At 31.9% G+C, this 26,063-nt stretch overlaps 2 protein-coding genes across 2 annotated transcripts in view; one reads left to right on the top strand and one right to left on the bottom strand.

The window, feature by feature from the left end:
- The first annotated feature begins 595 nt into the window (after positions 1–595).
- Positions 596–22,678, top strand: LOC148630093 (uncharacterized). Its single transcript, XM_088560896.1, has 17 exons — positions 596–827; positions 9,986–10,108; positions 11,357–11,494; positions 13,351–13,488; positions 14,159–14,296; positions 14,535–14,669; positions 16,575–16,712; positions 17,013–17,150; positions 17,425–17,588; positions 17,847–18,033; positions 18,441–18,551; positions 18,841–19,025; positions 19,258–19,371; positions 19,580–19,650; positions 20,188–20,325; positions 20,515–20,614; positions 21,203–22,678. Exons 1-17 carry the CDS (start codon positions 767–769, stop codon positions 21,254–21,256), a joined length of 2,133 nt encoding a protein of 710 aa, XP_088417022.1. The 5' UTR covers positions 596–766; the 3' UTR covers positions 21,257–22,678.
- The window catches only part of LOC148630092 (radial spoke head 10 homolog B-like), a 15,664-nt gene continuing 12,279 nt past the window's right edge, over positions 22,679–26,063 (bottom strand). Inside the window, exons 16-19 of the mRNA XM_088560870.1 lie at positions 25,363–25,656; positions 24,213–24,291; positions 23,792–23,944; positions 22,679–23,205 (exon numbers count right to left, since the gene is read on the bottom strand). Of these exons, the coding sequence (XP_088416996.1) occupies positions 22,979–23,205; positions 23,792–23,944; positions 24,213–24,291; positions 25,363–25,656 (753 nt within the window). The 3' untranslated portion in view covers positions 22,679–22,978. The remainder of the gene's footprint in view (positions 23,206–23,791; positions 23,945–24,212; positions 24,292–25,362; positions 25,657–26,063) is intronic.

The following is a 26,063-nucleotide window of genomic DNA, read 5'->3' as shown; positions in this document are numbered from 1 at the left end:
TGTGCGAGATCCGCGAGGTTAATCAAAATAAAAAAAAAACATATCACCTGAAAGGGTTAGGAAGACTTACGCTTACAAAGTATATGGACGGAAGGACAAGTTAATTCCCACCTCATGTTAACGGGGATATAAATTACACAATTTACGATACTTATTAAGCATGATAATTGACATAATATGTATTTTGAAAATTTTCAAAACATTATTTGGTATTAATTTGCGGAAATCGACATTTTGTTTTATTTAAGTCTATGAGCGTATCCAATAAAACAAAATACCTTTAGTTATTTTCATTTTCTTAATCATATTTACTGTTCTTTTTTAATGTTTAAATATGTACCAAAATTATATTTTCTAAAAGAAAAACAGTGAACGTAAATGATAGGCATAGAAGGTAATGGGGAGTAAAACGCTTATAATGACCCCGTAAAACGAACGAATTTTAAAAATGACAAATTAACTTAATTAAAAAGATATTATGTAACTGTTTTGTTTCAATTTATGACGTAACAGAGACATAAGTAACATAATAACTATATGTGGACACAAAGGATAAAATTGTACACATGTTTTAATCAAAGAGAAGCAGTAACAACGTGACGCAGTCAGCCTTTATCCAATTAAATCTATCTCAACGGAAGGAAACACTGTACATATTTCTTTCTGCTGATTTAATGACAACTGTTCATTCATTTGAGTAAACGTTTAGGAAAATATATATTTTAGAATAATTAGTGACATCTGTTAAAAAAGAAATTTATCAATAATGAAATATTTCGTGTTTTGGATATCACCATTAGTATCTCTGTTTTTGATGGTTGAATCTGGTAAGTATATGGATTTCTTAGAATAATTTGCATGAAATGTTAAAATAAGATATAGATGATTTATAACATTTTGAATGGCATTTCATACGTGAAACAAATATAACCAGCATATTTTTAATGATGAATGTGTATTTGAAAATGTGGACAATAAATACATGTGTAGAATACAAAAAGCGTCAAGTTTCTCTTGTGACAACCATCCAAGAAATCGTATGTTCAAATCATAAATTTCTAGATCCTTTAATCTCAGTTTCCGGTATATAGATGACATATTATCTTTAAACAATCCTAATTTCGGGGATTTGATACATCGCATCTACCAAAAAGAACTTGAGATAAAGGATACTACACACAATGTGAAGTTAGCCTCGTATCTTGACCTACACTTAGAAATCGATGGTAAAGAAAAACTATTGACCAAACTTTACGACAAACGTGAAAACTTTTCATTCAAAATTGTCAACTTTCCTTTCATCTGTGGCAACATCCCTTCAGCGCCTGCGTATGGAGTGTTCATATCACAACTCATACTTTATGTATCACGCTAGAACTCTAAAAAATAGGCTTCTGGAACAAATTTATGTTGCTACAAGATTGAAATCATCACTACAGCAGTTTTATGGTCGTCGTCATGATATCGTGGATCGTTATGGTGTATCCATCTGCACCATGAAAACTGATTTATTCAACGGGTCATAGTTTTCCTTTCCTCGTTTGTCTACCCTGGACTTGACTTTTTATGAGCAACTCGGCGGATGTTTCTTTTGATTAGCGCTATAACCTTGGTTCCCTTGATTACTCTTTCAAATGAATATAGAAAGGAAAACCCTCTGTCTTTCAACAAAGAGTACATTTCGCACTTAATGATAAACGAACTTAATGGCCCCTACAACTTATAAGCATTAGCAGGTACGAAAATAACAAAAAAGGAACTAGAAAATCTTGGAACAAGCAGTTGGCGCTTTCTTATTTTACATATGAATAAAGAAATTCCGTGTATAAATTGTTCCATTCAAAATGAAATACAGGCGTATATACATCGTTATAAGTTATTAGATTTCTTACAACAGCTTTGAAGATGTAATTAATCAATGAAGTTAGTAATTTTTCAACGATTTTCCCCCAATTTCTGATTGCTCATATTTCACAGACGAATAAAAATGTTACAGTTTTCTCCAATTTGAATCTGAGGTCTATGTTTTGTTATTTTTCAATAGTGTTTCTGCTATATAGTCTTTCAATAGTTCAGTTATTAAAAACACTTTGTAAGTAATTGGAAATATAAAATATGGTTAGGCATATACAGCCTTTTATTGAAAATTGAAGACTTGAATCGGTATTATTTTCTTTTCATTATTTTTGAGGAGCTGTCATAATAGGGTTCGTCAAGTATCGTTTGATGTAAGCATCGCTCTTTCAAAAGTTCATAAATGTGTAAAATTGGTCATATATATTTTTATATTATAAAACCCTCAGAAATATACTAAGTCTTGCTAACTTTTTAAAGTTGCATCTCACCAATTGCTCTGCAGTAATTCATCATACTTTGTTTCACGCGTGAGAATGTGGTTGAATCATAGGTAGACATTAAATTTGATCCTATATTGTTCTCTGGTATTATTTAATACATTACATAAGATTATTGTGCGCTGTATAATTCCCCTTTATGATTTTCTATGCAAACAAATGTTAATGTTGAAGTTACAATGATAATAACATTAAATAAATATTCATTTAAACACTGCAGAACTATGCAAATGACAATTGTTTCTCATATTGTTAATATATTGCTTTTAAATTATATATCCTAAATGCTGCATGACTAAACTAATCAAGAGACAAGCTTACAGAATATGCAACAGAAATGATTCTTGGATTCCAAAAATCACACTCATAGATACACATAAAAAAGAAATTAAACATGGTATCATACATTTAATTCTATCGTTTCATATGTCTTTTTACCTCTGGTTACAAAAATATTTCTTGTTTTGTATTTCAATTATAATTCAAATCGAAGAAACGGTTTAAATATATCCCATAAGCGCAACCCTTCCCGATCGCTCAGTAGGTTTTGGCATCATATTTAGGTGTGCATGGACGAAAAAATATTTTGCAATGCTTGCTTGCTAGGGGAACAATCCAAGTCAAAGGTTTTTGCATGTAAACCTATAGTAATCGCAAATATTCCTAATCAGTTAACTGAATTTCGATAAAATTTTATAGGAAGGTAAGACATCGTTTATACAAAAAGTGACTGTTGGAAAGTTACTGTTGCAAGTAAACATAATTTAAATGGTTACAATGACCAAGTGAAGCGTTTATTTTCTGTTTGTTCGTTTGCTTGTTTTTTTTTTTTTGTTTTTTTTTTTTTTTGTTTTTTTTGTGAGCTTGTTCACAGAATGTCTTACAAAATAACAGTTATTTCTTACAATTAATAACAGTTTGAACTCAATAGTTGTTATACAAGAACAGAAGAAATAAAATAGTATAGTATTCATTAATATCAAATACATCTTATGTAAGTCATAAATATCAACATTTCCGCGTGATATAAAAATAATTATTTGTTCATACTTGATGCTTAAAACTCACCCCGAGAACACGGTATAGATTTTATCGTAGTTTCACATGTTTTTTCGTAGTAGTCATACATCAAAGTAAGGTATATATTGCATGCGCGACAAATGAATATAATTCAATCAATTGCAGTTCCATTGAAATGGCAAATCTCGGTGATTTGTTTCAACTGTGTTGGAGCGTGACGTTTGGATTCTCGATCAAAGCGTCTTGTGCGAACATATTTTAGGCAGTACTATATGAGGTTAAATCTGTATCTCATTTTTTTGAAATAAGCTATTGTAAGACTTACTTTAAAAATAAAAAAAAAATCAAGTACTTTTAACTAAATAAAGTGCATATTGCATACTCGTAAGAAAGTTGGAAAGGGGGGTCGGGGTTATAACGACACCCTCTTAGAAGCTAAAAATATTAAAAACTGTTTAAACAGAGCTTTAAATCGGTTAAGCCCTATCAAAGTCCGATACTCCTTCCAATCCCCCCACAAAACAGTTCTGGCTACGGGCCTGTATTGTTTTTAATTTGTGAATGTTCAAGACATTTATAAATGCATTGGTGAATATTTCATAAAAAAAGTAGCTATAGTCATACATGTCAAAACTATTAATGGGTTTTGAACAGATATAGATTTTTCTAAACCACCTGTCAAGTACTATGTTATATAAAATTTAAAGAATTAAGAACAACACCAGGATAGAAAGTGTGAAAATGGGGGAAGTAATACTACCCTTTTTCGTTACCTTTTTCTGCGATTTAAATTTCTAATTGCAATAGACTGTGAAGAGTTCGTTACTACAGAACTTCAGTCATGTGAGGGGAGTACCCAAAACGACAGCGGGGTAAAACATTTTGGGTATCTTTATGATGTTTTCCATCACATCAGTCTATGTATAAAGACTTGACTACATTAAAAGAGTAATCAAGGGAACCAAGATTCTAGCGGAAATCCAAAGAATGTAATCCAGGGACAAAGACAAAACATGGAAAACAGACAAACTCAACAAAGAACATAAATTAACTATAATAATACAAAGCATAACAAAAGTGAATGAGCAACTCGGACTACACTAAAACAATGGAAGCATGGACCAGGTGCATCATTAAGGTAAGCGTCCTTAGTTTTTTTTCTAGAAACAATATACCTAACCAATTCAATGTGAATGAAACAGTGCGCCTGAATGTAAATGTGTAGTATAACCTTATTTCCAATGGGAAATAAGGTTGCACTACAATTGTTCCCGCACCCATGATGTTCCAATACAAATTTCGTATACAAAATGTACTTCATTCTTAAGTTAGTGTCAGAGAGGGATACAGGCATTATTTATCGTTGATGAACTAGTGCGTGATTGTTGGTGCTAACTTTCTTCGGGAATCCTCTTGTTTAACCATAAACCAGGCGGGTGCAGTGGAGCAATAAATCTCAATGTTCATTCAAGCATATGTGCTTTATCATATGTATGAAATAAAACTAACAAAAAAAAAAACAAAAACAAAAACAAACAAAAACAAAAAAAAAAACTTTTCGAAGATAACAATGAATAATAATGGCCTGTCATTAGAAAATTCAAAATAGGAACACCTAGTTTTAGCATGTATAACTCGTGGCCAGTGTTTTGAATAATGCAATCTGAGCCCAAGTGTTATTCCACTTATTGTTCATATACACATAAAATTGTCAAGATTTTCATTACTTTTATGAATTGTTCATTACTTTTACTGAAAAGCTAGTATACTCCTCGATTTATTTCTCCTTTTCACCCGAATTATTTCAAAACATGGCTTTAGTGGTATATTAGTACAGGTGATTTTGAATTTAATCCAATGCACAGGCAAGACAAATGCATATTTCATGAATGCAAAATACACGTAAACATCTCCCTTGACATCGTGTTCTTCTAGTGTTGACGTGATAAAAGTATTACATAAATAGAATTACATAAAAAATATTACATAAATAGAATATTAATTAGAATTTCAATTTATACGTAATTCCGAGTCGACAATATGTAATATATCTCTCCAAAAACCTGTTTAACTTCATCCATAAAGTATTTAATCAACTGCAAGAATGGTAATTTCTACAATATTTTGTTTTTTGGCTACGATTTTACATATTTAACCACTAGAGTTCAATGGGAACAAATTGTGCTCCTTTACTTGCTGACCTTTTCCTTCACTCTTATGAGGCTGACTTTATAGCTGATTTGATCCGAAAGAAAGAATGTCGTTTGGCTAGATCCTTTAATCTCAGTTTCCGCTATATAGATAACGTATTATCTTTAAACAATCCTAATTTCGGGGATTTGATACATCGCATCTATCTCAAAAAACTTGAGATTAGGGATACTACCGACACTGCGAAATCAGCCTCACACTTAGTGACCTACACTTAGAAATCGATGGTAAAGGAAAACTATTGACCAAACTTTACGACAAACGTGATGACTTTTCATTCAAATTGTCGACTTTCCTTTCATCTGTGGCAACATCCCTTCAGCACCTGCGTATGGAGTGTTCATATCACAACTCATACGTTATGCCAGAGCTTGCCGAAACTATGCAGACTTTTTGTATCGCACTAGAACTCTAACAAATAGGCTTCTGAAACAAATTTATGTTGCTACAAGATTGAAGTCGTCACTAAAGCAGTTTTATGGTCGTCATCATGAACTCGTGGATCATTATGGTGTATCCATCTGCACCATGAAAACTGATTCATTCAGCAGGTCATAGTTTTCCTTTTCTCGTTTGTCTACCCTGGACTTGACTTTTTATGAGCAACTCGGCGGGGGTTTCTAGAAAAACAGAGGACGCTTACCCTACCGATGCACCTGGTCCATGCTCCCAGTTTTTAGTGGAGTCCGAGTTGCTCATTTGCTTTTGTTACTTTGTATTTATGATTTTAGTTACTTTATGTTCTTTGTTGTGTATGTCTGTTTTCCCATGTCTGGTCTTTGTTCCTGGATTACATTCGTTTGATTACCGCTATAACCTTTGTTCCCTTGATTACTCTCTTACCAATATTATATAGATAACATCGCCTTTATTTCGGATAGAAATAGTCAAATTACATTGTCTAAATGGTATTTTTCATACAATGTTTCTTCTACTGCCTGTTTCCTACAAAGACTTACACTTTACGCACAATTACCACACAAAAATAATATAATTATTTGTAACTTCCAGGATCAAAGTAAAGTAACTATTTGTAACTTTAGTTTCCATACATCAAATTAAAATATCAACATAACCGTTTAAAAAGGTTCCATGTTTCAACAAGAGGGATGGATAAAATTAAAACATAAATTTCATGTTGTGATAAATACCACCAGCAAAAAATTAACCGGGATAGAAAAGGTTCAGTTTGGCTGATATTGATCTACAATAAGGTCATGTGATGTTTGGTAAATAATGCATTATGAAAATAGTAACTTTGAAATGCGAAAAGTGCGCTGATCTTTGAGCAGATTTGGCAGGCGCGTAGCTGCCGTTAGTCAAAAAAGCTTTGGCCTGCACTTAATTTTGCCAATTTACGCGCCTGTTTGGAATACATATATGTTTTTAATTTTAATCAAATTATCTCTGAAATATCTGCAACTACACTTAAGTTGGCGTTTGTTATATTTTTTTTATTTCACGTGTACAAAACAACTGAACAACAATAAATCAAACTAGTGAACATAACCATGACGTCATAATAATTCTAGAATAAACAGCGATTTACAATTAAGACGATTGTATAGAGAAAGTTTACTAAATAATTCTTTGTATTAAGGCCATGAAGCTTGGTTATCCATAACAAATGTGTTGTGATAACAGATAATACCATTACTATATGAACCTGATGTTAAAATCAGAAACTTTGAACAAAGAGACAACTCTTCCATTTAAGATGGTGATGATAGAGAAACGTGATATCACACAATTTATTGAGAGTAAATGAGTAACACACCAAAACAAGCTCTTCAACAATGTTTATTTCATGAAAAAGTTAAATGATGTATTATTCAACTGCAACGGATATAATTTTAAGTTTGAAACATTTAGACATGACCTATTGAGGAATGAAAATGTTATATCTGTTTACAAAAAAAAAAATCCCCACAAAAACCTGTGATTATTAAGAACCCAACTCAAAAAGATTTATTATGTTTAAACTAGTATTCGAAGCCTAATTAGAATTGTAAAAAACTTCAACAACAACAACAATAGATACTATATTTCATGTTATAAAATGAGTTCATGAAGGCTTTTTCCATTACAAAAGTACTCTCAATTAGCCAAATTGGTGGAAGACTACTTTGTTAGTTTTTCCCAGACGCGATTACATTTTTATCCCTCCCACGAAAGAAGGAGTTTAGAGAACATGATCTTACTGATAGCTTTAACATGTTCATTTCAAATGATCGCCGATAGTATTTCCGTTTCTAAAAATACTATGTCTGAAGAGATTTGATCGAAAACCCTTAAATCAAGTAGCGACTTCCATAAATTATCGATTAGGACATGATTGCACTACAATAATTAACTTAAATCGACTGTCATTGAAGATAAAACTCTGTACACAACTATTTGTGGATAATTGTATTTACAATGTGGTATAGTGTTTTAAAGGTTTTTTAGCTAATGGTTTGTCTTTCAAGTGTGTTAATGTTAATTTGTTTTGTTAATTAATTACTAATAATAAAAACATGGTTTATTGATGACACTAGCCTTTCATATAAAAGCAATATTGTGAACAAAACGTTTTAATGTGTTTTGAAACTTAACATAGAATATGCACTTATTCTTATCAATAGAGTTATTAATTGATGTCTCTGTCAATTTATGTTAAAGTGAGACAACAACAGGTCTTTTCTTCAATAAAGTGCAAAGATTTGGATACAAAAAACATCTTGTCTTTTTCTGAATACATTTTATACAATAATCGTGCGCCTCTATGCTGATATAACGACAGAAATAGAATTCGTCAACCTATTTCTGTTTAGCTCTGCACCGTGTAATCGTGTTGATTTATCGTATTTTGGTTAGAATATATGTTTTGAAGTATTTTATTACTTGTCATATAAGATGATTGACCTATTAAAATTCTCCATAAGATAGCGCCTGACAAAATCACAAAAGAGATTTCAAACCGTCAATGTTAGACCAATAAAAAGAAATAAAAGCGGAATTATCACAAGTAAAATAAGATTGAAACCAATATATTACAAACTCAAAAAAAAAAAGAGCACATTTAGCAGAAAATATCAAAAAGATCCCCAAATCAACAAGATGATATAATCTTACTTATAAATATTAAGAGATAAGCTTCAGATGTCATAGCTAATTTGCTTTCAGAGTATTGATACGACACAAGTTATTAAAATGAAATCTTATTCAAATTAAAACTAATAACCTCCGAAATACCATTCCTATAACCACACTTGAGTGTGAAACTCAACCATTTCTCACGTATGCCAAAGAACAGTGCTTTAGAACAGAAAATGTTAACCTTGTAACATGATGCTAAGTTGAGTTTGGACAGGAAAATGGGATCTGTTGTACTAGGTAATGGTATATATGTTTTGTAGATTTGTCAAGTAGGGTTTTCCTATCCATGAAGACAATGCCAAGAGTTGAACTACTTTTATACTTAACGCCACTGTAACTGCTCTATTTAAATAATTAAGGGTGTATTTTAATGAACGATGATTTGGGACAAATTGGCCTTCAATAAAAAAGTACCAAAAAAACAAAATAATCCATTTTAGAAAATTAAACAGATAAAATAAACACATTTAATAGTTGTACATGCTCAGCAACGGAATATAAACATCCTGTTAAAATACAAAACAAAACAAAGTAACAAAAACAAAAAACAAATACAAAAAACAACAACAACAACAAAAATAAAAATAAAAATAAAAAACAACAAAAAAAAAAAAAAAAAAAAAAACAGCAAAACGAAACATAAGTAAACAGATGGTCAATGTAATTAAAATGTAACTCTTTTAGATGTCCTCATCAAAAGAATCTCCTCTATATCACTTTCAAATCCCTTCCATGTAAACATATAATGCAGCTTTTAAATTATGCAGGCACGGATCTAGAACGGGCTTACCAGATGTACAATTGGGAATTGGGAAAATATGTTTTTTAAATCTTAGTTTTTTACAAATTCTACCCCTAAAATTTTCTTGACTCGATTCGCTCGGCTTTTAGTTATATTTACTCCCCTTAACCTGAAATCCGTGATCCGCCACTAATATGTATATTCTATCATAGCTCACATCACATAACGAAAATATGTATGGTGGATATATCAAAGAGATAAGAACCCTACTGGGATGACAATTTCAGACCAAGGCCACCTATTGATCTTCAATGACCAACGGGGAAACCCTCACGGCACAGGGCAGGCTGAAGCTGGCCTAAAACATCATTATACACAAGTACAGCGAAAGAGGTGTCCCTATAAACTCATCATGATTGCTTGGGGTAAAAAAAAAACTGTTTTCAAAACTTTCTACAAATGTGCCAAACCTAATAATATTGAAAGACAACACCTACATTAGACTATCATATGTTTTCAGTATGTGTGCCAGAAGACGATTGTCATAAAATATGTTCTAAGAACTGTATAATGAGATGTAGTGCTGGCGGAACCTGTTACGGAGGCTGCAAAGCTGGATGGAAAGGAATCAGTTGTGATCAAGGTAAGTATCTGTCGCAATAAACTACCGGAACATACAATAATGTATAGAAATAACAGCAGGAAACAAAAAAACTCACTCACAAAATCAAAGTATTGATTGATTGATTGATTGTTGGGGTTTAACGTCCGAGCAGCAATATTTCAGCTATATTCAGACGATGAACATGAAACGGATGATAAAATGAACATGAATTGATGATGAAATGAAAAACGGGATGGGACACAAGGACAGTAGGGTCGACAAATTTTGATTGCCACTAGAAAAAGGGAGGGATGGGTGAGGTAGGGCAATTTAGCCTCCTGTGGCGGAGCGCAAAGGTTCCTACTCTTATCGAATACCACAGCAGAGTTCTTTAACGTGCGAGGAACGTGGCATATTTCCCAACACGGTGCACCACTATGGTTTGCGGTCAGGTTTTCCGTATTATAGCCTGACAACCCCAGCATGTAACATGCCAGGGGTACCCCATTCCACCACCTGGGGCACACATCCCAGTTGCTCTGTGGGCAGAGCGCCTAGCCCCCGGCTAGGTTTCTGAGCACTATTTAGTCGCCTTTTACGACAAGCTTAGCGCTGCCGCAGGCCTATTCTTTTGACACCCGGACCTGCACGGGGCCAAAATCAAAGTAAAAAAAAACGTTAGTAGACCCGAAAAAAGTACAAATGTATAAAACAGTAACAATGTGTCTTTTTGATTGATTTCCTACAAAACTTGTGTGATTTGTAAATTACTTTATTTTGTCTCAACATACGCTTGAAAAATAATTTTAAAAAATGTAAAGAAAGAAAGTACACAATTTCAGTATATTGTAGAACCTAGATCTATCATTATTTTATAATTTTATTTTAGTGGGGTAGTGAAAAGGCTATAAGTTTTGAATTAGTGAATAGCTCCAAGGCTGAAACATGATAGATTGTTTCATAGTATAAAATATATATCTGATGTGACTAGAAACTGAATTATCAAATACAAACATCCGTAATTTATTATAATTTTGAATCTTGAACTTTCTATGTACATGTATATTGTTCTATTGCTGTCACTGACAGGTTACTTTGCAATATCTATATTACTGATATTTCAGTACTTTTTTTATCATATTATCATCATCAATACAAACAACCATAGGTTGTTGGGAACGACCCTGGAAATAGATAACCTGTCAACATGTGTTTACAATCCGTTTGATGTTATTAAACAACCAAACATTGAGCATTATAGTATTGGCCATTATTGTTCTGTTCCAGAGTGTGAAGAATTTAATTATGGACCTAACTGTGGTAGAAGTTGTGGTCATTGCCGTAACGATGAACCGTGTGATAAAAGAACTGGTGTTTGTCAGAATGGGTGTGTTGCTGGTTGGAGAGGACAACATTGTAATGAATGTATGTACCTGTTGATACCAGTAGATTATATAATCGTGAGAAATAAGCCAGATGCACGTACAACAGCATAACATGATCTATCGAACGAAATAATAGGCCGTATAATTGTTTTAATATCTCAACAAATCAGATGATTTTCACCTTTTTATCTGAGAAAACATGATCAAAGAGATTCCTTTGTACTGAATTATTGTTATGTTTAATATATCTGAACAAAGGTATGGTAGGTACAGGAAACTAAATATTTAATTAGTACACATCCAAATGGTTTTATCAGCTACTGTGGTTAAAGATTGATATCAAAAGTTACTTTTAGAACTATAACTTTTAACATTTTTGACATTCTGACAAATTATAAACTTAACAATTTTATAATGGATAACTTTCTACTTATATTTCAAAAAACACCTTGCTGCAGGGCAGGTAAAAGAACTTGATTCTTTACAGTAATGGAATGCAGTTTATTGTGCAACATAGGTTGCCACATAAACCAATCTTATAATCCGAATTGCCACTTATATTCCCCGCAAGGCAGATAACGTTTATAAATAACTACTCGCTATCATTTAGGTTGCGATATTTTTGACAACATGGGAACATCCCAAGACGTTAGAAATAAAAGAAATTAATTGTTTATGACATAAAGTATTTATTTCATTAGACAAAACTATGAAAAATCTTGATCTTAAGTTTTTAAAATTCTCGAGAGGATTCTAAATACAGAGGTTAATAAGTTAACTTTCAGTAGGTTTGGTAATCACGAACTACAGAAGTACTTGATAAATTCTCCGGGTGGTCTCTACTTTACATAACACAGCCACTAAATGACATAACATTTTGAACACTGATTGGATTGATAAGTCTCAGCAACACATTTATACTATCGAAAATGTAACCAATCTACTGGTATTAATATATCGGTCAAATCTAAATTAGTAAAAGCATCAAGGCTTGAGACGGAAAAATCGGGAACATCGTCAAAACACTTTAACTTAAGTGGATAAAACATGGTCATGTGGCATTAATATGATTTGAGGGACGAGCTACTTGTTACAACAATTTACTTTGTTGATAATGCAGCGCTAGTTTTATTTTGTTACATCGCTGATGCCTCGAAATATGCGATATTTTTGTTTAACACTTTCTGTGCGTCTGCGTTAAAAGTTCAAACATGCACTTCCTAACTGCATACATCATTTCTGAATTACCTCACTTCCGTTCAAAAGATCTACATATTTAGGACGTGGCCGATATTCCGTCCCTTTTAATGTGCATTACTTCTTCATATTCTTCAATGAAATAAAGACAAAAATTGCTTACGTATGTTTATGGCATTTTTGATCAACTCACCGTCCTAGGGGAGGGTTTCTGTCTGTGGCTCATTATCAACGTTTCAGGCAATATCATTATCCCTTTAAAGGTCACTTTATCATGATAATGCCCTCTACAAAAGCAAAATACTAGTAGCAGTGATTTTTAAAATACAATAACTATCAGTAGTACTTATAAAAAAGCATTAACAAACGCAATTCATCTGTCAAATATATTAACTTACTATTGGTTATGGAACATTAAACACTAAACTCATTAACGAAAAGAGCATAAATTCACACTAACTACTAGCACTAAAGAGAACATTGACAAAATACACGGCATACTAGAAGAATAATATACATGGTCAAAACACACTAGCATGCTAGTAGTAATATTACACTTACATGGTAAAAGTAGATTGACATAATATCTAAATAACATGATTCACTATGACATATGAAATAATGACGTAGTGAAAAATATACCAGTGTTTATATCATAGGTCAGATAAAGTAATTATAATATATTTCTTGATCTTGTAGCATGTGCCGCGTTCACCTATGGTTTAGATTGTATGGGTCGATGTGGTCACTGCCGAGGAGACATAAAGTGTAATTTGATGACTGGGAAATGTAGTTCGGGTTGTAAATCTGGTTGGACGGGAGAACGGTGTGATTTAGGTGAGGAACTGAAAATGTTAACGAAATGAAAAATGTTGAAATAATTATAAAATTCCAGTAAAACATTATCCGCAAGTTAAAATATAGGACAAACTATTTTAAGCAACAGGTTGATATATACTGTCAGTTAATGCCACGGACAGAAGACTAAAATGATTTGCTCTTTAGAAAATAGTACCGTGGAGACTGTGGTTGAACGTCCTATGCCAGATAAAGGACTCAATTTATTATATGAAACAAGTTTTTTTTTATAACAAAAAGGGTAATGTACCCGTCTGTTTTCTTTACAAAGATATAGTTATATTAAAGCTAAACTTTCAATATCAATCTGAAGATTTAAAAATGTTTAACTGCAGCTGGACGACACTGCATTTTGTTTAAAGTGGTGACTAATAAACTGAATTATTACTGAATTGCATATGCATAAAATGTCCCCAATGGCTTTTTAAAAGGGGCAGTTATTGTTTTTTTTTGCCTCAGAAGGAGCGTCTTTATTAATGAACAGCATTTTTCTTGGAATACACAAAATAGAACAGTTTTGTTTATTTGTAAAGCATGTGTTGTTTCAATAAACTACAAAAATATAAATATCTAGATTGACATTTAAATTAATTTCGCGTTTTACCCCAAAACACTCACTAGTTATTTAAAAAGACACGTTTGATTCCAGAATGTGAAGCAGGGCGTTTCGGTATAGACTGTGCTCAGAAATGTGGCCGCTGTTCAGAAAATGGGACTTGTGATCATGAGACTGGTTATTGCAAAGAAGGCTGTAGACATGGATGGCTGGGCTTAAAATGCAACAGAAGTAATCTTTATTTCGATACATTAACATAGTAAAATGAAATACATGAAATAGTAAAACATATTGGTAATTAAATTGTACGACAAGACGTTCAATATAAATGTTATTCGCGATATGAAACATCAATGTATTAACCACGATATACACATTCTTCAATCCTTAACAGCAAGAAGACAAAATCAAACACATTTTTAAGGATGACTTAAGCGATCAAGACAACTGACCAATTTCGTTTTTACAGGATGTGCACCTGGATACTTTGGAGCAAGCTGTCAGTTTCCTTGTGGTCGATGTAGCAATGGAACGTGTGACCATGTGACTGGGAAATGCCAATCACATTGTTCTGCTGGGTGGAGCGGTGATATGTGCAAAACTAGTATGTATAGCTTCATGTTCAATTGTGAAAATGAATATTTAGTTGCACTCTAAATATTTATAAAATTAAATACCAAATTCACATGTACACATTATAAAAGAACAATCTACTCACGATATTGACATTGCTGAAAAATATATCTTAAAACGTAAAAGAGAATGCTAACGGGCATGCGTCATGAACAACGAGAATTAACCTAAAGATGGCATTTTCAGTATACTGTTATTAAAATTATTTTTCTCATTAAATTTTCAACTTACAATTTATAAAGAAGATTTGGAACTATGAAAATTTAGTTATACCAAATCAAATCAAATTTCAATAAGTACATAAATATGCACTTCTTCTAGAAATATAGAGAACATAACATTTATGAACGTTATCTATATTATATATAAATAGTACCATCCCACGTGCTCTTTATTTTAAAAGTTAAAAATGAATAAAACGCTTCACATATAAGTTTAAACAAATATGGGCAAAAGTATGCGCGGTGTAGATTTTCTATGAAAATCTATGAAAATTTAGTTATACCAAATCAAATCAAATTTCAATAAGTACATAAATATGCACTTCTTCTAGAAATATAGAGAACATAACATTTATGAACGTTATCTATATTATATATAAATAGTACCATCCCACGTGCTCTTTATTTTAAAAGTTAAAAATGAATAAAACGCTTCACATATAAGTTTAAACAAATATGGGCAAAAGTATGCGCGGTGTAGATTTTCCATAGAAAGATACTTAAACTACGCTTTTATGCATAATTCATACTTTCTTACTTTGAATAGAATTTCTGTATCTCTATTTCTGACACCAAACTCATTAGTTATTTCAAAATTATTGATTAATATATATATATATTCAAAAATATTAAAAAAATTATCTGAAAGATATATCAGGTCATAAAATTTCTTCTTATTAATTAGGGTCACAATAGGTGGTTCAACAACAAAAAACTTAACCTGAGATAAAGTGTTAGTTTTGCAGAAGTTTGATACTTAAATTATTGTAATAACAAGTAAAAAGCCAAGCAGGTCAAGTCTTTAAGTTTCATATTAACTTATTTACGTAACAAAGTTTTAACAAGACTAACTGTCACTCTGTAACGAAGTGGTCTTGACTTTCCCCCTTTTTTTTGTCTTTTTAAGTGTATTTATATTGGTTTGAAGAGATCATACTTTCATAGCTGTTTGGATTTTTTTTTATTATAGATAAATTCTTTTTTAAGTCAAAAGAAATACTCAAGTATTGTTATGCTTGTATACCACTAAAGTATTTCATATTCATAATGAAAGTTGAAATAAACTACATGTACAAGCGTGAGAAAATCTTATTTATTTGTTTTTGTTCGGGGGCTTTGATATAGGATATAACGTCTTTATAATATTGACCAGGGGCGTTGATATAGGATGTAACAACGTTGTAATATTGACCAGGGGCGTTGATAAAGGATGTAACGATGTTGTAATATTGATCAGGGGCCTTGATTTAGGATGTAACGACGTTGTAATGTTGATCAGGGGCCTTGATTTAGGATGTAACGACGTTGTAATATTGATCAGGGGTGATGATATTGGATGTGACGACGTTGTTATATTGATCAGGGATGTTGATATAGAATGTGACGATGTTGTAACGTTGTTCAGGGGTCTTGATATAGGATGTTACGACGTTGTAATATTGATCATGGGCGTTGTTAAAGGATGTAACGACGTTCTCAAGTTGGTCAAGGGTCTTGATATAGGATTAACGACATTGTAATATTCATCAGGAGTGTTGTTCTAGAATGTACGACGTTCTAAAGTTGATTGGGGGCGTTCATAAAGGATGTTACAGCGAAACTGTAAAATTGAGGGGGATCTGACAACGTTGTGACATTGTGTTGTATCCCTTCAGAATGTGCAAATAGAACATACGGGAGAAACTGTGAAAAGAAATGTGGACAATGCCGGAATGAAGCAGACTGTGATCCAGTCAGTGGATTGTGTACGTTAGGCTGTGATCCAGGATGGCAGGACATCAAATGCCAGCAAAGTAAGGAAATGGCAGTAAAGAACAATCTTTTGTTAATGAATTGAGTGAGCATTGAGAAGATATGGCGACAATCTTGAAAAAAAAAAACATAAAAACATACATGAGTAAATGAAAGTAATTGAAAATAAAAAAATATTTGTACAACAACTTTGAAGTTTTTCTTATCCTTACAAGTTAAGACCTATTCAAATAGCGACAACAATACACACAATGGCAATCTGCCAATGGTAGACATGAGAATAAAACGTGAAAGTAATTTTAATCGCCTGCAGGCTTTTAATACTGGTACTTACTTAATAGGTTGTCCTTCTGGTTACTATGGGAATGCCTGTATTTTTAAATGTGGGTTTTGTGCTCCTGGAACAACATGTAATATAACAGATGGAACATGTGATCATGGTTGTGAATTGGGGTACACTGGATTGAGATGTTTAGATGGTAAGTTATCCCCATAAGACTTGTTTCAAACTTATGGGACGGGAATAACCATGTATCAACTTTAAATGAATATTAATTTATTGTTGAATTGTATATTGTAGATCTTTAACCCGATTGACACTAACATTACCTAAAAATCCACTTTTTGTCATAAAAAGGTCTTCTTTTTTTAAAAACACTTTAAAAAATATTTCTAAATAATTGTACTTTAGTAATACCAATTAATGTCAGTGTGAATCACAATAAGAATTTCAGTTTAATCATATATCAATAGGTTCGGGAGAAAGAGCCAAACTAGACATGAAGAATATGATCATACCAGTGTTAGTGTCCTGTATTGCTGTGTTAGTGGTTCTCTTCACTATCACATTGGTATACTTTGTATTCATCCGACCACGACATGGACGTCTCTTCAGTAGGTTCTACAGGCTAACTACTGTAAGTTATATATAAATAGGCAAATGTATGTTTCATATAAACAGTAATACTATAGATAAATACGTAACCAAAGCATGTGTACATCAAATGGTTATGTTTAAACGAATTTTCAAATTAATTAAAGATGCATACTGCACTTGCTTAGTTCAATAAACATTAATACTGAAACTTTATCGTTCTTTATAATTAGTCAATGAATAAATACAAACTTTTCTTTATAATATATAATCTCTTGATCACTACGTTTTTAATTTTCAGAGAAGTCAACAAGACCCAGAACACCACATTTATGAACAAGTTGTATGTGGGCCTTGGGAACTCAACAAATACAATCTGGTACTAACAAATGAGAAACTTGGTACAGGGCAATTCGGTATGGTGAAGAAGGGATTTTTCAAGAAAGACCGAGATCACAGAATTCCCGTGGCTGTTAAATCACTAAGAGGTGTGCTTTAGGGTTATTCGGGATTCATCGGTTTTGTTTCAGCAACAAATCAATTAAGCTTTAAAAAGAGAAAAAATAAGGCATCATGTGCACGTGGTTCGATTGAGATTAATGTTAGCGTATATATAAATGTTGAATCTTTCGAAAATGAATAAATAATAAATATGTGGAACTTAATAACAGAATATTCTGTTTAAGATAATGAGTTCGCAAGTATCACTTTGGCCAGAGACTCATCCGTCATGTCTGAAAGTGTAAATTATAGAAATAAAAACGCAAATCAGCTGAGCAGAGTAACTTTTTGATGTTTAACACGAGTTTTTACATTATTAATCATTAACATGAATTCGTCGTTACGAGGTTTATTTGAAATTCAGGTGTCTAAAATGTTTGCCTTCTTTTTGTAGACAATGCATCAGAAAAAGACAAAAACGACTTTATGAATGAATTGAACATATTGAAGAAGGTTGGGCAACATCCCAATGTTGTATGTTTAGTCGGTGCCTGTCATATTCAAGGTAAATTACACTTAATAGAAAACCAGATACCATGTACCAAATCAGAGGAAATAAATACAACTTAAATGATTATTTAAGAAGAGTTTTAATTCAATTAGTTGTAGCGTTAAAACAGATCTTAATTGAAACCAGATACAATGTGCCTATAATGGAATCAGTGAAATGAATAAAACTATTATGGTTATTGACGACAACTTTAAAATTAAATTAATTTATTTTATTTTTTTTTTTTAGTTTTAATTAACGATAAATACATCATGTTAATGATAGCTGATGTTTGTTATTTCAGGAACAATGTATTTAGCTATGGAATATGTAAAGAATGGTGATTTACGTTCTTACCTCAGAAAACAGAGGAAAGCTAAGCATAATCTGTACGCAAATACAAAGATCATTTCACCAGTTCAACAAACAATGCTTCTCAAATTTGCTCTGGATGCAGCCTCTGGTCTGAACCATCTAGCCGACAAACAGGTAAATAAGGACTTAAAGCACGTATAAAGTTATTTAAGGTTTATAATGAATGTAGCATTCTTATGGATTTCAAAATGACAACACTTTTAAAGATGTATAAATATAGGGAACTTACAGTAGTTACTTTGACATCCTACTTTAGAAAACAAAATATCCTTATATTTGTATTCTTTTTCAATATCAAAGAAAATTTACCATTACATTTGGAACTACTGTTTCTCTTTTTGTATAGATTATCCACAGAGACCTTGCAGCCAGAAATGTTTTGTTAGATGAAAACTTAGTTGCTAAAGTTGCTGATTTCGGACTCTCAAAACATGAGGACACTTATGTGAAGACGTCTAATGTAAGAATATGCTATTAATGAATTGATGATTTAATAAACTTAGTAAACTGGTCATTTTTCTATTCAGTTTATGTTTTAATGAATTTGTTGCTTTGTCATTAATATGATAAAAAAAACCCAATATGCTATTCTTGTCTACGGCGTCATTTGAATACAAACAGATATGTACAGAAATCATCGTGGAAATTTAATTCTGCAAATTTTTCAGACAAGAGTTCCTGTGAGGTGGATGGCGCCAGAATCTTTGTTTAATGCACTGTACACAACACAAAGTGATGTGTAAGTAACTATCTATGAGAATGTCGGTGCTTTTTTTGAAACACTACAATTGAAATATTCCAGAAAAAAAATTACTTGATAATACTTAGATGCAATCATTCATTTTCGTTAATTGTTTTATTTCAGTTTTAAGGTAGTAACTTAATTACCGTTATACATTACACAGAATTATTAAAGGACTGCAGCTGTTTTTAATTTTTATTTCGTATAACCTGTTCAAAAATTAGAAATATTCCTTATAACCTCATTTTGTTTGGACCGCGGACCAATCGACATTTTTGACGGCACATTACCAAGCCAGGTTATGCAAAATAATCCTGGTTTGCTAAAAATGCCAATCCATCAGGAAGCTTGTTACAAATCAAATTAATCTATATAAAAGAATTGCTATGCTCGACAATGAGGAAAGAATTAACATCCTTCAACTTTTTTCTAGTAAGATAACTTGACCACTTAAAAGCTATCGGGACGATAAAAAATAAATCGTCATTGGGTTTGCAGATGAATATTGTTCTTGATGTCTCGTTTCATGTTCAGTTGGTCATTTGGTATCTTACTGTGGGAGATAGCAACACTAGGAGGAACTCCATACCATGGATTAGACACACAACAGATGTGTAATCTACTGAAACAAGGCTTTAGAATGAGACGTCCTGAAAATTGTGACCCTTCCTTGTAAGTACAGTCTTCATAATCAAGCTGAAAGTGGCATTTATTAATTTTGACGAAGTTTAACTTCATATTTCTCTTCTTACTATCAAGTTTTACCAAAATGATTTAAAAAAAACATATTTTTGGTGACTTTAGAATAGCTATAATTACATTTTTTAGTGTTTAACAGTTATGAAACTGTATTTATTATAGGTATGCTATGATGCTGCAGTGTTGGAATGAGAAACCAGAATGCCGACCATGTTTCTCTGAATTAATGATGAGGTTACAGAGGATGTTAGATGATAGTCAGGTAATATTTTACCAGGTGGTTTCGTGAATATTGGTCAACATTATAACAGTGGGAATGCAATACTTTAAAGATGCAACATACATTATAAATGGAATAGTATTCGTTAATCTTTGAATAGAACCATATTAATTACCACAGAAAACAACCGAACGTCTGAACTCAATAACTATCTTGTGCAATATAAAATACTACTTTGGACAACAGTCACAATAGCCATGAAGTAACACCATGTATTTTTTTATTATTCAATTCAGTGAAGTTTTGTGTGTTAAAGGTAACACCACTTTCATTAAGAATGAATTAGGAATGTATTGCACATCTTATTGTGGGAAATAACAAGTGATATATATATATGTATTTACTGTGACATAACAGGTGGTATACATGTATTTATTGTATTAAAGTTTAAAACACTGGTCTTATAACATTGTAGTGTATACTTATATGTTATTATAGTTAAAATAGTTTGTTGTTAACTGTTTGGCTGAAATCTAATCAAATGAAAATTATAAGAAAAAATATATTTATAGTTATTCTTAAACATTAGTTTTGACATGATTGTTCTGAATATCTCTTATTTCCTTTTAGGTGTATATGAACATAGAAATAAATGAAGGAAACCATTATGCTGAAATAAAATAACAAAGCCAGGAGAGCAATATAACACTTTAACCAGGGTATAAGATTGGGCTCTCCATGGTAAATCCTAATGAACTTGTACCAAACCGTTAGTGTTCAGGGATGGAGGAGAATCTTCATAAGACAGAAGTAGTTTCTACTGATTATTATTGTAGAAGTTATGTATCTTGATGTACAAGTTTTTGTATGTCTATATGCCTCATGATAGGTTGTAGCTGTAAATTTAATTTATATGCTGACATATTATTTATTGTATCTACCAAACTGCTTTCATACCAGCTTACTTGCTGTGTCTTCTATTGTATATATTATGTTCATTTTTTTGGCTTTTGTTGAATATGCATAAGTCAAACATTTACTATTATCAAGTTCATGGAAGTAAATTGATATTCTATCATTCTTACTAAGAAACAACATTGTTAAAATAGATTAATACAAGGGCCTATAAATATCAGCCCAAGTATTATCCCAAGACCCCCAAATCAGCATCTAGCATAGTCCTCACAGATATGGATAAGTCAATGTATAATTCTATTTATCCTATATTTCCACAACTATTGGAAATAAACTAAAATTACCATTAATAACAAAAACAAATTTATTTTTATCATATAGCAAAAATAAAGTTGAGAACTTATTTAACAGTAAAAATATTGAGTTTGATTATTGTCCAGAAAGTTTCATTCGAGTTCCAAAGTACAAATTAATAATAATGTTTCGAAACCAGATACTGATCAATTTTTTTACTTTCTATAATGTTTAAAGGTGTTATCAGTGTCAAGTCTATTGTAATTTTGTTTTAAGTACCAGTCCATATAAAATTCAGACACTGCCCATGACAGAGTGATTTATGGTGTAGAAACACCCATGAATCAGACAATACTATTTTGGTCTACATATGCTATACTTCTATGTGACAATAGTCCATTCTGTATTTAGATCTGTACTTTTGAGAAAACTTCACTTTAATCTCCCACTAAAATCAACCAAATTAAACCAAATCAAGAACTATAACTCTTGCAAAGTGCTCATTTCATGTACAATCTATATAAATTTTATCTCAAAAGCCCAACACCCAAATGAAAATGAAAAACTAAGACTGGTTATGTGATCTATAATGATTTCTGAACAAGAAATAAAACTGAGTTTGGTAGATTTTTGATATGCATGAATCACCTCCTGTCTGATTTTTATAAAGAATGCTACTTAATACACACCTAAATGTTTAGTTCTACAAAGCAATATAAATGATATAATCTGAAAGAATCTGACTCTTTTGTGTCTTTCATTATGTAGAGAGTTCATCTTTGTTGTAAATATAAATTGTTAAGTGTACATAGGAAGGTTTTTAATAATGTAAATAGTATGTATAGAAATCACATACAGAGTGCTGGTCACTTCATTGTTAATAAAAATGTAGATCACTTTTGTTATATAGTTTATTGATCTGAAGAAGTATCTTTCTTTATTCTTGATTTTTATGTGATTTAAAAAATGATTGAATTTCATAAATCTCAATTACTATACGCTTTCAATATTTATTACATTATTTTTTGTATAGCTTCATAAAAACTAAAAAAATAACTTCATGAAAAAAACTTCTCATCACAATCTTCTTAAGAAAACAATCAATTTTACAAAACAAATGAAACAGTCAATAACATATCACAGACAGATTAACAATATTCATTTAAAACTCTGAAGCTCCTTATCCCACTGAACAGCTCATGCCTCTGCTTCCAGCATCTGTTCAGCCTTGATTCTCTCCCTTGCTTCATTTATCCTACGAGTTTCAGCCATCTGCTTTAACAATGTGAACTTCTCTGCAGCAGGGAAGAATTTTCTTACAAAGAAAATATGAATTTGGTGTGTCCAGAAGTTGAACTGCCTTGTAGCTTCATCTAATTCTTCTTCTTCATCTTCTTCAGGCTCTGTGACTTCCACAACTCCAGCTACAATTCATAATAAGTACATTTAGGGGTAAATTTTAGTACAAACTTTAATAATTACCTTTGCATATGGAGACTGTTGGTTGTCAAAACTGTTTACTTGTATTTCAATATTGATAAGTTATTTGACAATTTGTTTGGAGTTTTTCATTACGTACATGATTTAGCTGTGCTTTAAGTTCCTTTAGAAATAAAAGCAATTTAATATTTCAGGAGCAACATGAAGTTGCACGTGTTGTACAGGAAGTTGATATCCTACAGGAATCAAAGTTACTTACAATGTATACCCTACCTATATAAAGCCACACAACAAACTTGAAATAAATCCAATCATTGGGGTGAAGATAACTGTAATAAATTTAGACGGACAGGTCATTCCAATATACCACCCACTTGTGGAGTGGAGGTATAATAACCAAAAAATATATTGATTGATGTTTTAGGACTCCTAAATGATACATAGTTGTCAGGATTTTAGACCAATAAAGTATTCAGAAGTAACATTAATACCTAAAATAAACAGGAAATCATTACAAATATGGAAGTGATGCAATAAATTATCTCTTCGTTAAATTCTACAATGACATACCACCAGTTTTGAGTTCAGTCTCATCATCACCCTCAGTCTGGCCTCCAGCAGTTTGCCCACCTATAGACACACTACTCTGCATCAATACCAATCCATCCTCAGTATTGTTAGTACTGATAAATGAACCATTCTTCTGGGTATCCATTGTTGGCTCTTTAATAAATAGTAATGACAATAAGTCACATCCTTTCAATAATGAAATTATAAAATAATTGAGTGAAATAAAATATCATACTAAAATGTCAAAAATAAAATATTTAAAGATTCTAGACTATACAGCAGCTACAGAAACTAGGCCATTTTGTCTAATGTGTTTCCTTGATTTTTAAAAACACTTTAAAAATACTTTCACAAGTGTTAGCATTATCTGAACAGCATAAATAAATGATTACTGAAGCATTGGTAATAGAGCTGACCATACCTTTAAGGGATTGTCTACTGATAGCACCTCCTGCCCCATTCTCAGAAACTCCAGTTATATTGGACACTGACTGTTGTACCTTGTTCAATAGAAACAGCAATTTCATCAAATAAAACACAAAGTATGAAATAATACAAAAAAGTTTGCCAATACAAAACCTTTAGTATTGGGGGATAATAAATAGACTACATAATGTCCAAGTGAACAATATTCAAATGAAGTTATTCAACTAGCTCCTAATCAAGGGACCGGAAATTTTGACAACAGATGTCGGACATTTCATCGAATGTTTGTGTCAGTCTTTTACATGCTCAGATCAAGAATAAACTAAAACTAAAATTTATAATTACAATCTACGACTGATTCATCGTTTCAACACCATGTGCTTTCTATATCGAAAGATCGGAGGGAAAATGATGGAATTGTCAATCTTTTTCTGTTTTCTGAATTAAATCAAGAGACAACTGTATTAAAATTCTCCAAGTTACTTCACTTAATTTGTATACACAATGGTGCTGCATGTGTACCATTTTATTATGCAATCAACTAATCATTTACAGATAAATCACAGTCACAGGTGGTTGCACAATGGCTAAAATTACCTGTCAATTAATTTCCAACAAACAATTAGGAGACAGGTAGACAGGATGTTTATACACTAATAAAACCATCATGCAGAACTAATGTATAATGATTGACGACAATTTTTTATGTCCAAAATTGGAAAATGTTGTTAGTCATTTGCAAGATTTGTTGTTCAATGACTGGCATTTTTTACTGTTTCTGGACCCTTGCTCCTAACTAAATATCTCAGGAAATAAATAAAACATTTGCATGAGATCAATAAGCTAACCAAAAAAAAAAAAAATTTCGAGCAAAGAAATGGGAACAACATTGTGAAAACTTAATGTTCTTGTAGCTAGGTGTATACTCAGATTTACAAAATAACTTAATCATCAACTATCATTTTTAAATTAAAAAAAAAAGATGGAAAAACACTGCACTTTAATCTCATTACTAAACAACAAACACACAAGTCTTATTGTATGAAACGCCTCCTCAAAATAAAAATAAACAAATAAATACAAAGGTAGTAATAGATAATTTAGACATTGTGGAAACTGTTACAATAATTGTTCATTAGACTTACAGGCTCTGGCTTAGAATCTGACTGTTTCACAGTGTTATCTACAGAAGATACAGCTCTTGTTGGAGAGGCTGATTCAGGGGATCCTGTACCCTGGTGTGGTGTTCCAGGGGCCTGAGATTCACCGCCATCAACCTGGCTAGTCATCCTAGAAGGAGACTGTGGTATTGAGTACATACTTTGATCTGGTGTGATTACAGTACTTGGCCTTGGAGTTGTTGGGTCCTTTACTACTGCCTCGGTACTGAATACTTCAGCGCAACCTATTAATGCTTCAAAAAATTCTAAAAATGTCATCTGAAATAGAAATAAATGTTTACTATATTTAGATTTATGTCAATAAGTAAAGCTGTAATTCAAGACTAAAAATGTCCAAATTACTTTGATATCCACAAAACTCTCTAACCAAACTTAGCCCAATTAGATTTGTCAACATAAATTGATGTTCATTTGCTTATTAGTAGTGATGAGAGTATATTATCTGAAACCTACATAATTATCTTTGATGAGGTAATAAGACATATGAAAAAATTGAAACGCTTCATCGAAAGTTAAGTCAATAATTAAAGGGGTGTCTACTGTTTTTAAGTTCAAAATGTAAGCCTTGTTTTTCATTGTTGTTGTTGTAAATGTTCATAAGAAATGATTGTTTAATTGTTACATGCTTCTGTGTTTTCTCATATTATATTGAATAGTAGAAGACC

The sequence above is a fragment of the Perna viridis genome, chromosome 1 (assembly GCF_037379345.1).
Source record: "Perna viridis isolate PV_CMFRI_1.1 ecotype Kerala chromosome 1, ASM3737934v1, whole genome shotgun sequence".
Lineage (NCBI taxonomy): Eukaryota > Metazoa > Mollusca > Bivalvia > Mytilida > Mytilidae > Perna > Perna viridis.
The sequence above is the reverse complement of the archived record's forward strand: the minus strand, read 5'-3'. Positions and strand labels throughout refer to the sequence as shown.

What these genes read in the sequence shown, in the direction of transcription:
- LOC148630093 (XM_088560896.1), top strand. Translation starts at nt 767, where the DNA reads ATGAAATATTTCGTGTTTTGGATATCACCATTAGTATCTCTGTTTTTG. An exon ending in AGGACAACATTGTAATGAAT is followed by an intron (nt 11,495 to 13,350) that starts GTATGTACCTGT and finishes TTGATCTTGTAG; the next exon opens with CATGTGCCGCGTTCACCTAT. An exon ending in GGACATCAAATGCCAGCAAA is followed by an intron (nt 16,713 to 17,012) that starts GTAAGGAAATGG and finishes CTTACTTAATAG; the next exon opens with GTTGTCCTTCTGGTTACTAT.